The sequence below is a fragment of the Bubalus kerabau genome, chromosome X (genome assembly GCF_029407905.1).
Source record: "Bubalus kerabau isolate K-KA32 ecotype Philippines breed swamp buffalo chromosome X, PCC_UOA_SB_1v2, whole genome shotgun sequence".
Lineage (NCBI taxonomy): Eukaryota > Metazoa > Chordata > Mammalia > Artiodactyla > Bovidae > Bubalus > Bubalus kerabau.
This window is the reverse complement of record NC_073647.1, coordinates 24,881,578-24,896,420: the sequence shown is the minus strand read 5'-3', so window position 1 is coordinate 24,896,420 and position 14,843 is coordinate 24,881,578. Positions and strand designations below refer to the sequence as shown.

Sequence of the window (14,843 nt, the reverse complement as noted above, 5' to 3'; positions counted from 1 at the left end):
TATACACTAATAGACGCAGCACTGTGCTTAGTCACTCAGTCACATCCAACTCTTTGTGACCCCACGGACTCTAGCCCTCCAGGCTCCTCTGTCCATGGGGATTCTCCAGGCAAGAATACTGGAGTGGGTTGCCGTGCCCTCCTCCAGCAGATCTTCCCCACCCAGGGACTGAACTCAGGTCTCCCGCATTGCAGGTGGATTCTTCACCATCTGAGCTGCCAGGGAAACTCAAGAATTCTGGAGTGGGTAGCCTCTTTCTCCAGGGGGTCTTCCCAACCCAGGAATTGAACTGGGGTCCCCTGCATTGTAGGCAGATTCTTTACCGGCTAAGCTACCAGGAAAGCCCCAGAAGCAGCACAGCATAGGGGTTAAAGAAGTGGACTCCACAGTCAAATTGCCAAGGTTGAAGACTCAGGTATGGCATGTACCAGCCTGTGTGATGTTGGCCAAGTTGCTTAACCAATCAGTGTCTTGATTTCTGCACCTTTACTGTAGACATCATAACAGGGTGTGTGTTAGTTGCTCAGTCGTGTCCAACACTTTGTGACCCCATGGTCTGTCCATGGAATTCTCCACACAAGAATACTGGAGTGGGTTGTCATTCCCTTCTCCAGGGGATCTTCCCAACTCGGGGATTGAACCCGGGTCTCCTGCATTGCAGGCAGATTCTTTACCATCTGAACTACAGGGTGCTGAAAGCATTAAATCAACGCATGAAAAGCATTTCAACTACCATGAGGCATAAAGTACTGGATCTGAGAGATAACATGGTAACAAGGTCCTTCAGGATCTGAATCCTGCTTACTTCTCCAGACTCATCTGCTGCCATAGCCTCTACTTAAAAGCTGATGTTACTACAAAAGAATTCTTTATTCTGTGCTCTCACAGCACTCAGCTCATATCAGATTGTAGTCGGTGTATTTACATGTTTACATCCCCTAGTAAATTGTGTTCCCCATTTGATCACAAGGCTAGGAATTTTGTATGACTCATTCATTCATTCAACAAATATTTTTGAACATCTACTATGTGCCAGGCACTTCTCAAACATGTTCTCAGAGCTAATATCCTATAGATGTTCAAAAAATACAAGAGGCAGTTTGGGATGGTGCAAAGAGAACATAATTTGGATCAAAAAAACATTGGCATGAGGGAATTCCCTGGCAGCCGAGTGGTTAAAACTCAGTGCTTTCACTGCCATAGCCTGCGTTCAGTTCCTGGTTGGGAAACTAAGATCCTGCAAGCTGCATGGTGTGGCCAAAAAGCAGCAACAACATTGAGATGGAATTCATGTTTTGCACATACAATCTTTTGTATGTCAATTTTTCTGGGCCTTGGTTTTCTTAGCTGTAAAATGGGGCTGTGGCTGCTGTTGCTTAGTTGCTCAGTCATGTCCGACTCTTTGCTACACTACGGACTGTAGCCCACCTGTAGCTCCTCTGTCCATGGGGATTCTCCAGGCAAGAGTACTAGAGTGGGTTTCCATGCCCTCCTCCAGGGAATCTGCCCAACCCAGGGATCGAACCCAGGTCTCCTGCATTGCAGGCAGATTCTTTACTACTGAACCACCAAGGAAGTCCATAAAATGGGGCTACCATCACTTAATTCATTAAATTATTAAGAGGAATAAGTGAGAAATCATATGGAAACAGCTAGTACAGTACTTGGCACAGAATAAGGAAGTCATTAAATGTTAGATTCCTTCCTACTAGATATTAAAATTATGCTTTAAAACTTTAACTAGATTTCCAATTCCCATCTTATTTGGGCCAAATCTCCTGCTGCAAAGCACAAATGATAAACATAACAAATATCTCCTTAAAAGCAACATGAGCATAGGATGTAGCACATTGACCCCTAATGTAAACTATGGACTTTAAGTGGTCACCATGTGATGCATCAATGCAGGCTCATCAGTTGTAATGAATGTCCCACTCTGGTGGAGGATGCTGAGAATGGAGGAGGTTATGTCTGTATGGCACAGAGGGTATATGGGAAATCTCTGTACCTTCCTCTCAATTTTACTATGAACCTAAACCTGCTCTAAAAAAACAGGCTTTAAAATTTAAAAAAGCAACATGAGGTGACAAGAAAGTAAGGAACTACCAATGCCAAATTCTTTTTTTTATTATTATTCTTATTTTTTTAATTAATTTTTTGGCCATGCCATGTGGCATATAGGATTTTAGTTCCTTGAACCAGGTATCAAACCCATGCCCCTTGCATTGGAAACCCAGAGTCTTAACCACTGGACTGCCAGGGAGGTCCCAATGCCAAATTCTAAGGGGAAGCAGCAAGCCAGAGAGGTCAGCTGGGTAAGGAAGCACTGATGCTGCTCTTGCCCTGAGGACACCTGCTAATTTGGGCAAACCTGAACTTCGGTTTGGGTAGCTTCCAAAGGAGGAGGAAGGGGGCGCTCAGGGAGGGCCCTCCCAGATGAGAAGGCTAATATGAAACCCTCTGCACACTAAGCTGAGACCACCTACCCCTTCCAAAAGCAACATTCTCAGGATAAAGGTGAGCCAGAAGTGAGCCTACTCCTATAGTCCCAATGGACTATTGGGAAGATGGCCTCAAAGATAAACAGAACCACATGCGGGTAGGGGGAGAGAAATAAACTATCCTTAAAAAAAATCATAGATTTGCAGGCTGGATTCACATCATCTAAGTTGCCTCAGGAAGTTTAAATTATGAATTTGCCTTAAGGTGTTCCCGGACTGGTCTTTCCCAAAGACACCATGTGGAAGTAAATGAAAATCCTCTCTGAAGGAAAGTACTTTGACCCTAGGACTCAAACTCCACAAATACTACTTGAGAACAATGAATATGAAGTCAAAATAACGAAGCATACAAGGAAAAAAGGAATCATGAGCGGGAACTAGCAGAAACAAATTTGTAAAGATTTCAGATCCAGGAATGATAGAGGCAGATTTAAAATTAACCAAACTTAATATATTTCAAAGACATCAAACACAAGTGTGAAAGCATGTGCATAAAATAGATAAGTATAAAATAATGACCTAGCAGATTTGAAAAACAACAAAACTTGTAGAAATAAGAAAGATTATTACTGAAATTTTAAAAGAAGGAACATGTGAAAAGAGAATTTATAGACTAGAAGATACACCAGAAGAACACAGTACAGAAAAAAAATAGAAAATACAGAAAAAAAGTTAAGACATGTAGAGAAGAAAAAAACACTTAACATAGCTTTAATTGGAGTCTAAAAAGGAAAGAAGAAAATATCTGACTATGGCTGAGAATTACAGAACTGATAAAAGGCACCAATCCAGGAAACTCAAGGAATTAACACCACGATTAAAAACACAGCAAAACAAAAATCCATAACCAGATGCATAATCATGAAACTGTATAACACCCTCTAAGAAATAGGTGACTGGAAGGTCCCTGGTAGCCTAGTGGCTAAGATTCTGAGCTTTCACTGCCTCAGCCCTGGTTCAGTCTCTGGTCAGGAAATTGAGATCCTGAAAACCATATGGTGTGGCCAAAAAAAAAAAGTGACTAAGAAGTAGGTAGAAATGAAAAGACTATAACAGAAATTCAAACCTTAAATATTAGAAGAATTACAACAATAAAATGTAGACCACATAAAGACTTTTCAAAGAAATATCATATTTCATGGAATTGAAAATGCCACCATTTGCAAAATATCATTTTATGTGCTGCTAAAAAAATACACTGCCAATTAAACTTTAACATGCCATCAACTGGAAGACACATATTGATTTCATAAATGATAAAATATGGGGAAACATGAGTCTTAGAATCAATAAAATGTGGAATATCAAAATAGTAAACAAAATGTAATATAACAGAACTGAGAGTAAATGTCATAGCAATACATGTAAATGGATTTAACTCAGCCATTAAGAGGAAAAGAATTTTCAGAAGATGCCCTGAAGCAAAACCCAACATGTTGTATAAAAGAGACACATCCAAAAGAGATCTGGAAAGTTAAATTGAAAGGATAGGCAAAGTCACACCAAGCAAATGTATGCAAAAAGAAAACAGGTGAGTGGAATCTCCTCCTCCAGACATGATGGAAGAACACGAGACTAGATTTACTCTTTCACCTTAAACAATTTTTTCAAATGGTTAAAATATCTGAAAACGGTTTTCAGACCTTGGACAACAAAGAACATTAAGAGAGTGATCACCTAGAGAAGGGGAAGCCTCAAGCTTCCTTCCCAGAGTGAATTTCCAGGCTGTGGTGCAGGGAAGGGGTACCCAAGGAAGCCCCGCAATATCCCCAGTTGGGAAGACAAAGTTCAAAGTCCAGAGAGGCCAAGGGGGCTGGATTTTGTGGGGCAGAATACCAGAGACAGGGGAGCTACCCAGAGATTTCTGGAGATAAACGAAGGCTCTCTTTCATCAGAGTATTGATCAGTGCATGTGTGTAAGGTGTGCCAGTTATTGATTTATTGCCTCTCATTGCCAAATTCATGCTCTTTGACCTCTGTGAAAATTATCTGGGCCCTTTGAGGATTTTAACTAGGTTTCCTTTGCAAGCTGGCACTGAAAGAAGCTTTGTCAGTAGAGGGCGCTGCCTAGACGCTGCAAGAGAAAAGGTTTTTGTTTCCTGGTTGATGGAAGTTTACAGTTTCTGAAGCCTCAGCATCCTCTAAGGAATAGTGGATCCAGGTATCACAGTAAAAGAAAGAAACAAAAGACACCAGGTGGAGGAGGATGAACAAGCAGAGCACAGAAGACTTTTAGGGCAGTGAAACTACTCTGTAGGATATTATAACAGTGGACACATGTCATTATACATTTGTCCAAACCCATAAAATACACACAAGAGTGAACCCTAATGTAAACTACAGGCTTTAGGTGAAATGTGTATCACATTAATTAATGTGTATCACATAGTGCTATAATGTATATCTTCACTGTGTATCAATGAAGATTCATCAGTTGTAACAAATGTACCACATTCTGGTGAGTGATGTTGATAATGAGGGAAGCTATGCATGTGTGAGGGCAGAAGGCACCTGGGAAGTCTCTGTACCTGCCATTTCATTTTTCTTTGACCTAAAACTGCTCTAAATAATAAACCTATTTTTAAAAAGAGACATTATGTGCATCCTGATGAAAGAACACATCACTACCTTATCTTGTCAAAGAGATCAAACCTGAATCTAATCAAGCCACTAGATCCACCTATCAATTTCAAAGAAAACAGGGACAGAGGAAAATGTACCATTGTTTGGATGAATGATACAGGAATAGACAAATGTATAAATCTGTGATAAATCAAATCCAAAGATGCTAATTATAGAATCTAAGCGCTGGGTATCTGAGTGTCCACTATACAATTCATTCAGCTTTTCTGTGTGTTTAAAAATGCTCCCCCCAAAAAGAGAATGCTCAGTCCATGGGGTCGCAAAGAGTCAGGACACAACTGAGCAACTTCACTTTCACAAGAAAATATTGATAAAAGATATATAAAATGCTCAAGTTTAAACTATAGTGTTGAGAGATGTAAACTTGGGTCATAAAACTGTAAAAGAAACTCAAGGGAGTGATTAGGGTGAAAAGTTAGGATTGTGGTTATTTTAAGGGACGCAACAGAGTTTCAATGGGTAGGATACATGGATACCTTCTGAGGAGGCTGACCAAATTCAATTTCTTGATCTGGCTGACATTTACAAAGGTGTTCCCCTTATAATAGTTCATTAAACTTTATATCTGCTCTGTGTGGTTTTCTGTTATCTGTGTTTGTTTGTTTGTTTTAACAAAAAGGGTTTTTATTAAGTCCATATGCTTTGGAGAGTTCCCTGGTGGTCTAGTGGTTAGGATTTGGCGCTTTCACTGCCATGGCCATAGTTCAATCTCTGGTCAAGGAACTAAGATCCTGTAAACTACATGACCCAGCCAAAAATAAGAACCATTCCATATAGAATTTCATCTAGAGTATCAAACACAGACTTTATTTATCCAAATTTCTCCTATTCATTAACTTCTCTCTTCTGCTATTTGCTGCTTTTCCTCCCACATTCCCTATGTCAATGTTTACCATTGTGAAGAATATATATCACTGGGGATATATGAGACAATCTTAGGTAGTAGATGAAAAAACAATCTGTATTCTACTTTTCTATGTACTTGAAAATAGATGAATAAAATATATATGTACACTAAGCCTGTAATTTCTATAATTTCCTTTTAAATAAGTTTTTATAAGTTAAATTAGAGATAAATACATATTTGCCATTTCTTTTGCAGAGCATTGTATTAAGAAGTCTCCTAGACTGAGCCAGATGACTATTGAGGTCCTTAACAAAACAATAGCTTTTATAAAGCAATTATATTACAGGTTTTTTTTTAAAGGAAAAAAAAAAACTTTTGAAAAATAAAACAATTATTTTGTTACTACTTCTAACCTCTATCCCATTTATCTCAACTTTCTTACCTCGGAGTGATTTCTCTGTGCTCCAAGAATTGGAGCTTCTGGCCTTGGTCTTCTCTGTATTTCACTCCAAATCCTTATGCTTGTCAGATCTAAAGCCATTTGTCTTTATATCTTTACCTTTGCTAGTAATATCTCATAAATGAAATCATACAACCTGTAAAATTTTATTTCTGGCTTCTTTCGCTTAGTACAAGTTTGAGATCTCTCCATGTTGTGCATGTGTCAACAGTTTGCTCATTTTAATTGCTGAGTTGTTGTACAAGGAATGAATACCCCATATCGTCTTCATTTACTCATCTGCTGAGCGGCATTTACATTGTTTGCAGATGTTAGCTAACATAAATTGTTACAAATGTTTGTGTAAAAAAAAAAAAAGCCCCCTTTTTCCCAGGATGTCTTTACTGGAGATGGGAGAAGAGATGGAGTTTTCATGTAACTAGGACTTTTAGTGGCCTGCTCTGATATGCTGGAATCCCTGAGACATGTATACAAACTACACCTCAGGCCCCATGAGTCTTGTTAGATATGTTAAGCCTTTGATATTAAAAAAATACCTCTGAAATCTATTAAAGATTAAATATCTATTGCTTTATATATCATGGTCACTATACTTTTTGCTATAGCTATTATAACTAGCAGTACCAAATATAACTTTCCTTTCTAAATTCATAACAATAAAACTTTAAAGAAATTTTTAAAATTACAGATAAATAATAATTACAAGTGCCTCAGTTGTAGCACGAATCACCAAGGTGGTCCCTGAATGACTGAAATGCAAGAAGCACAGCCCCTTTCTCTGGAAAGAAACAATGAAGGATACCATCATTTAGACTCCAAAACAGAAACCTGGCAGGCAGCCTCCGCTCCTCTCTCTCCCTTCCCCTTCAGCCCATTGCTGATCCACATTGAGTCTCTCCATATAAGAAAGATTCTAAGTAGTGCTGCCCTTCCATGACCATTCAGCCTCCAAGGCAGCCCCAAGACACTTCTGTTACCCTAGGACCCAATAGAAAACAGTTTGAGAACCGCAAGATAAATTTCAAACCATGTGATTAGGACTTCCAAGCTAAAAAGATCTGAGTTGGAGTCCTATGTCTCCCACTTACTAGCTGTCTGCCCCTAGTCATGTCCCTTACTGTCTCTGAGATTGAATTTTATCATCTGTAAAACAGCAATAGTAGATTCTAGCAACAGGGCTGTTTCAAGGATTAAATTAAGCACTGTGTATAGGGTGATATAACATTGCTTCTGGCTCATAATAGGCATTTAATGTGACTTTCCTTACCACTGTATATAGGACCTCCTGCCATGATTGGCTTCTACCTACCCCTGTTTTGAGCTTCATCTCTACATGCATCCCCAAAACTCCAAACCTTATGCTGCAGATATACCCAATTACTCACAGTCCCTCAATCACAGCATGCTATTTCAGACTTCCAATCTCTTGACCAATCTCACACTGATTTCCCTTCTAGAAATGCTCACCCACCCATTCGTCTAACAAATACTTTTTCATTCCCTTAATTATATCCTCCTTGCTCCTTAGTCTCCTACCATAAAACATTTTATTGCATCAGTTTGCTCACAAGTCTATCTCCTACTTAGGACTATGAACTTCTAGAGGGCAAGGGACCACTTGTCTTTGTATCCTCAACCTCTAGCATAAAATGGAGACAATAGTAGCTGTCCCATTCATGTTTAAGTGACTATGCTGCTGCTGCTGCTGCTGCTAAGTCACTTCAGTTGTGTCTGACTCTGTGTGACCCCACAGACGGCAGCCCACCAGGCTCCCCTGTCCCTGGGATTCTCCAGGCAAGAACACTGGAGTGGGTTGCCATTTCCTTCTCCATATTATATCATATTATAATATATATTTATTATATATAAATATATTATACATTATATATTTATTAATACATTAAAATCTCTTTAGTTTTTCTGTAAGAAAAACTTTTCGTAAGAGGAAGTTAATGTTTAGTAATTAATGTTTTAAAATCTTATTTTATTTGGAAATGACCTAGCTATTTAATAAATTTATTATTTAGTTTAGTACAACTCTAGAAATTTAAGTTATCCCAATCCTAGTAGATTATTTTAGATTATAATAAATATAAATATTTTTAATAGTTTATCTAAAAGTTTTTATCTCATTTATATATATATAAAGACTTACCTTTTTTAAGTGGCTATTAACTAGAAAGCAAATTGTAAATGAAGCAACATTCTTATATTTCTATAGTAAGTTCTCAATACTTACATGCATGAAGCAAGCATCACTGGATTCACCACTTTGGGAAACAAAGCATCCTATTGGAAATCCTGTTGTACAGTACTTATTCCCACCATTTATATCACGACACCATACCACTGGCATATTATCAATAATCCTAAATATAAATATTTTTAAGGAAAAGATTTAATAAGCAATTCATATCAAGCAAAACTAACATCATCTTACATATATTTAAGTTCAGATTCTTGTTTATTTTTGTTTTGGCCACACCACATGGCTTGCAAGATCTTAGTTCCCCAACAAGGGATTGAACCCAGGCCCATGGCGGTGAAAGTGCTGAGTCTTAACCACTGGACTGCCAAGGAATTCTCCAGAAGCAGTTTTAAAATCTATTTAACATCTACCTGAAATTATATACTATTTTTTGTGGATTGGCTTTGATTAAAAATCTTAACTTATGGGGAGGAGGTAGGAGGGAGGGCTTAACAAGAGGTATATGTATACATACAGCAGATTGATGCTATTGTACAGCAGAAACTAACACAACATGTAAAGAAATTACATTCCAATTTATTTTTATTAATTTATTTGTACTCCAATACTTAATCTTTTTAAGAATCTGAACTTAAGGAATTCTCTGGTGGTCCAGTGGTTAGTACTCCACTCTTTCACTGCCAAGGGCCTGGGTTCAATCACTGGTCAGGGAACTAAGATCCCACATGCTGTGTGGCATGGCCAAAAAAAATGAAAAAAAAATTTTTTAATTCTTCCACTCATTACCCATTCAACAACTATTTACTGAACACCTGTCATATGCTAGGCACTAATACATAAATTTGTTTTCAGATAAGAAATAAAAAGGATGCTACATAAAATCTAGCAAATAAAGAAGTCACCCACAAGTTTACCAACTGTCAAACATTGTTTTTCACTCTGTTCTCTTTCCTTGAAGATGATTTTTAAGTCCCCAATCAAGATTTCCCCCAATCCATTCCCAAATGCCAGCATATTTTCAAAGAATGCAAACTGGTTAATTACTTTACAGTAAAACTACTAATTTATACTATCACAACATACATTTCTCCAAAGGTAAATAAAACCTATAAAACTGCTTCTGAAGGGAATAGAAAATTTAAGTCATACGATGTCAGATGCCAAACCTACCAGTGATGTTGATAATTCAGTTGTATTCCTTTCTTCAAAAAATCCAGCTTTTTCTTTTGATCTTCCTTTGCTGTGTCATAAGATTTCATACAAACTTTCACACATGTCTCTGACTTGTTAAAGGAAAACTGTTAGGAAAGAAAATTAAAAAATTAAGAGATTGGACTAAGTTGTACAAACCAAATGTCACAAAGTAAGCACTTAATCTTACAGATAAAACTTTTCTTCAGAGATTTCAGTATGCCACGATTCTCAACACGATTTCCTCTACACTTCAGTACACATCTGAAATAATTAAACTAGACACACACTGCTTTCAAGAGAACCTGCCTTCTTCAGTACTATATAAGGTGGGGTATAAAATCCACTGCAGCTTTCTATAAATTACCCTGATCTAGAACACTTCACTTAAAATTTATAATAAAATTGGTTGTAGTGATGGTTATAGAACTCTATGAATATACTAAAAAGCACTGAAATGGACACTTATGAGTGGGTGAATTATTCGGCATGCAAATGATCCCTTAATAAAAGTGTTACCAAAAAATGAGAAGAAAATATTTGAAACTTTTAATATGAAATCTCTTATTTACAAAGTCTGGCTACTGGAGATGAGCAAGGTGAAGTGCTAGTGTTGTTAATCAGAAAACAATGAGCAAGAATAAACAATGAAAATTCAACACCTGATATCCTGAAATCATACAATATTAACCCCAAACTGAGTTGAACTGTCATGTTTCTTCAGTGCAAAGCATAGCATTTCTTGAAAAGGTGCACTTTTCTTTTAGTACAATGGTACAATTGGGGGAGTGTGTGCAACTTTAATCATCAAAAAGCAAATGCCTGACACACAGACCAATGGAACAGATCAACAGAGAACCTAGGAATTACACCTACACAACTAGGCCCAAGTGACTTTGTTTACAAAGGTGCAAAAGCAAGTAGTGGAGAAAGAATTGAAATTGCTGAAAAGGTCTTTTCAGCAAATGGTACTGAAGTAATTGCACACCTACAGGCCAAAAAAGAAAGAAAAAAAATTTCAACCCAAACCTCACACCTTATACAAAAAATAATTCAAAATGGATCACAGACTTAAAGATATAAAGCTAAATTAAAAAAACTTCTAGAAGAAAGCATAGAAAAAAGTTTTTAGGCCTGAAGGCTATACAAAGTCTTCTTAGACTAGACACCAGAAGCATGATTCATAAAAGGAAAACTTGATTATTGGACCACATAAAATTTAAAGTATTTGCTTCATGAAAGACCCTAATAAAAAGTAAAAAAAAAAAAAACAAGTCACAGACAGGCAGAAACTATTTGCAAATGACTGTTGCAACAAAGGAATCATAACTAGAATACATAAAGAATTCTGAAAACTAAACAGAAAAAGAACAGTAAATGGAGAACTTTAGGGAGCTTTGTGCTGATAGAACTATGCTATGTATTGACTGTGGTAGTAGGTACACAAATCTGCATCACACACACAAATAAATGCATGTAAAACTAGTGAAATCTGAATAAGCTCTGTGCATTGTCTAATAGTTTTGCTTTCATAGTGTAGTTATACAAGATGTTGTTGCTGTTGTCAGTCACTCAGTCGTGTCCAATTCTTTGTGACCCCACAGACTGCAGTACTCCAGGCTTCCCTGTACTTCACTATCTCCCAGAGTTTACTCAAACTCATGTCCATTGAGTCACTGATGCTATCTAACCATCTCATCCTCTGCCATCCTCTTCTCCTTTTAACGTGCAAGATGTTACCATTGGGCAAACCTGGGCAAAGCGTACATGAGACCTCCCTGTTCATTCTTTTGTCATTTCCTGTGAATCTGTAATTACTTCAAAATAAAAAGTTGTAAAACAGGTTAATGCCTGATGGTTTCACATATATGGATCAAATTATACACTTTTAATATGTATAGTTTATTGTACTTTAGTTATACTTCCATGAAGTTGGGAAAAAAAGAAGAAAAAAAATTAGTGCCTTTATAATCATAACTGCTCATGAAAACATCCTTACTCTATCCTCACATCTATTAAGATATTGAGGGCAATATCAATAGACACTGAGAGTCCAGTTATATCTACTTATATCACCCTACCCAAAATATATAAGAACAAACAATTAAACTTTTTCTCTTTATGAAGCAAAAATAAAATGTGAAAGGCAAAATCATTGTGTGGAACCACCAACTACTGCAGAAAGCTTAAAGAGCATAGAGTCATCCCACAGTATGTCATTGTGCTCAGCCTCTGAGTCATGTCTAACTCTCTACAACCCCATGAACTATAGCCCACCAGGCTTCTCTGTCCATGGGATTTTCCAGGCAAAATACTGGAGTGGGTTGCCATTTCCTCCTCTAGGGGATCTTCCCAATCCAGGGATCAAAATCGCATCTCTTGCTTCTCCTGCATTGTCATGCTGATTCCTTACCACTAGTACCACCTGGGAAGTCCAGTGAAGTATATCAAAGTGGAAGACATCAAGATCCACAGATACCAAAATCCACCATTGCCCAAGTCCCTGATATAAAATGGTAGAGTATACACATGTGGGGCTTCCCAGGTGGCGCTAGTGGTCAAGAACCTGCCTGCCAATGCAGGAGACAGAAGACACTGGTTCCATTCCTGGGTCAGGAAGATCCCCTGGAGGATGGCATGCCAACCCACTTCAGTATTCTTGCCTGAAGAACACCATGGATAGAGGAGCCTGGTGGGCTACACTCCAGAAGGTCACCAAGAGTCTGACACAACTGAGGTGACTTAGCATGCATGCATACGCATATAACTTATACACATCCTCCCCTATATAGGTAACCCTTGAACAATGCAGAAGTTAGGGGATCAACCCTCCCTGAAGCTGAAAATCTACCTACAACTTATAGGTGGCCTTTCACATAGACGGTTCCTCTGAATGAGATTCCACATCCACAGATTCAGCCAACCACAGATCATATAGTGGAAAAAAAATCTGGGTATAAGTAGACCCACACTGGGTCAACTATACTTCAGATCATCTCTAGATTACCTATAATACTTAATATACAATGTAAATGCTGTGTAACTAGTTTTAAGCATAATGTAAATACCATGTAAATTCTAATTTTGCTTTTGGGGACTCTGGAATTTTTTTACCTGAATATTTTTGATTCTCAGTTGGTTGAATCTTCAGATGCAGAACCCTCGGATTTGGAGGGCCGACTATATTAATGCGTTCTTCTGGCAACACCAGATTCTACCTCCTTTCCTTTTTCTTTTCCTTTTAAAGCAAAGACTCTTTGGTATGACTGTTGACCCTTGAACAACTACAAGTTTGAACTGCCCAGGTCTATTCTTATATGTGGATTTTTTTTCAATAAAGGTTCGACATCCACGTATTCAACCAACTGTGGATGGCAGATGGAAAACAACACGTGAACCACGGTTCGTTCAATCTACAGATGCAGAACCTGCCTGTATGGAGGACTGACTATGGGACTTTGAGCATATGTGGATTTTGGCATCCACAGTGGGTCCTGGAACCAACTTCTCATGGATACTGACAGACAACTCTGTATGTAGTCAGTTCTGAGAAGATTCATTTCAAAATAAAATTTTAAATAAGATCAACCGAATAACCTCATAAGGAGACGATGTTATTCTTTCTCCAAACAGTACTTGTCCGAGATTTTCAGAAGGACTTTGCTTTTTGAAGTCATGACAGAAATCAAATCTAAAAAAAGAAAAGTTTAAGTAAGGTTAAAAAAAATTCAACAAAGAAATCAGTCCTGATCATTTATATAGCTGCTCCACCTTTCATGGTAGATTCTATATTTCTCTTTAAATTGTTTAACCTCTGATAATTATGAATTCATGATTCAAAATGCTCATGGTACTGCTCTTGACTTTTGTAATGTAGGTAATCACAATCAGAAGGAAACTAACACTATTTTTAGGGTTAAACTTCAAATGACATGTAAGCACAAATAAGGAAATCATGGCTTAAAGTCTGAACTGATTCTAACCTGAGACATTTAGAAACTGTAATTATCAGTTCTGACCAAAAGGGAATTAAAAAAAAAAAAAGCCCCCAAACACATTCTCACATATTCACAAATCAAATGGTTACTAACTGAAAAGAATCACAACTACCTTTAAGTGAATTTGAATGTAAAATGGTTTACGTAGAAGATAAAATAAATAGTAGGCCTGAGTAATATTTTTAATACTCATACTAACACCCTACATTTACACCTGGTATTTTAATGAAAATGAGACCTGATTTTATTTCTGCTTAATTAGAGGCAGTAAAGCAATACCAAAGGAAACTATGATCATTTTTTTCCAAGAAGTGCATCATTTGTTGTTATTGTCAAATGAATGATCATACTTAATCTTCAATATGTAATAACTACTCATTACTAAACTAAGCACTTTCATCCATTAAAATCTTAGTAGAAACCTACCTATTCGATGTTTTAGAAATAAGGTACAACTGCAAAGATATTTTTTCAAGGTTCAAAGTGTAGCAAATTTATAATTTGCCTTTCTTATAAAGAAAAATCAAGAATGGAAACTTCCTAATCTTTTAAGCATTTGTCTTACATTGAAAGTTCTCTATTCTAATCATTTTTTCTGTTACCTTTATTATAATATTACCACATTTCTTAATATACCCATGGCTTGCATTCACTAACTTTAAAAACTGAAGGCACATCTTAACAGTATTATATTATAAATTAATATAAAATTTATATATAATATTATATATTATTTATATTATATATTATATATTATATATATTATATTATATATATAATATTATTATATATTATATATAATATTATATATTATATATATTATATATAATATAATATATATTATAGCATATAATATATTGTAGCATATTATATATTATATATATATTTTATATTATATATATAATATATAATATAATATATATATTATATATATAATATAATATATATTATATATTATAGTATATAATATATGTAGTATATAATATATAGTATA

The 14,843-nt window shown here is 36.5% G+C and overlaps 1 protein-coding gene across 5 annotated transcripts in view; it reads right to left on the bottom strand.

The window, feature by feature from the left end:
* Positions 1–14,843, bottom strand: part of LOC129640288 (transmembrane 9 superfamily member 2-like) — an 89,134-nt gene that overhangs the window by 69,920 nt on the left and 4,371 nt on the right. For all 5 annotated transcript variants that reach the window (XM_055565506.1, XM_055565507.1, XM_055565510.1 and 2 more), the window contains exons 3-5: positions 13,449–13,542; positions 9,831–9,958; positions 8,691–8,820 (exon numbers count right to left, since the gene is read on the bottom strand). In XM_055565506.1, coding sequence (XP_055421481.1) covers positions 8,691–8,820; positions 9,831–9,958; positions 13,449–13,542 — 352 coding nt within the window. The remainder of the gene's footprint in view (positions 1–8,690; positions 8,821–9,830; positions 9,959–13,448; positions 13,543–14,843) is intronic.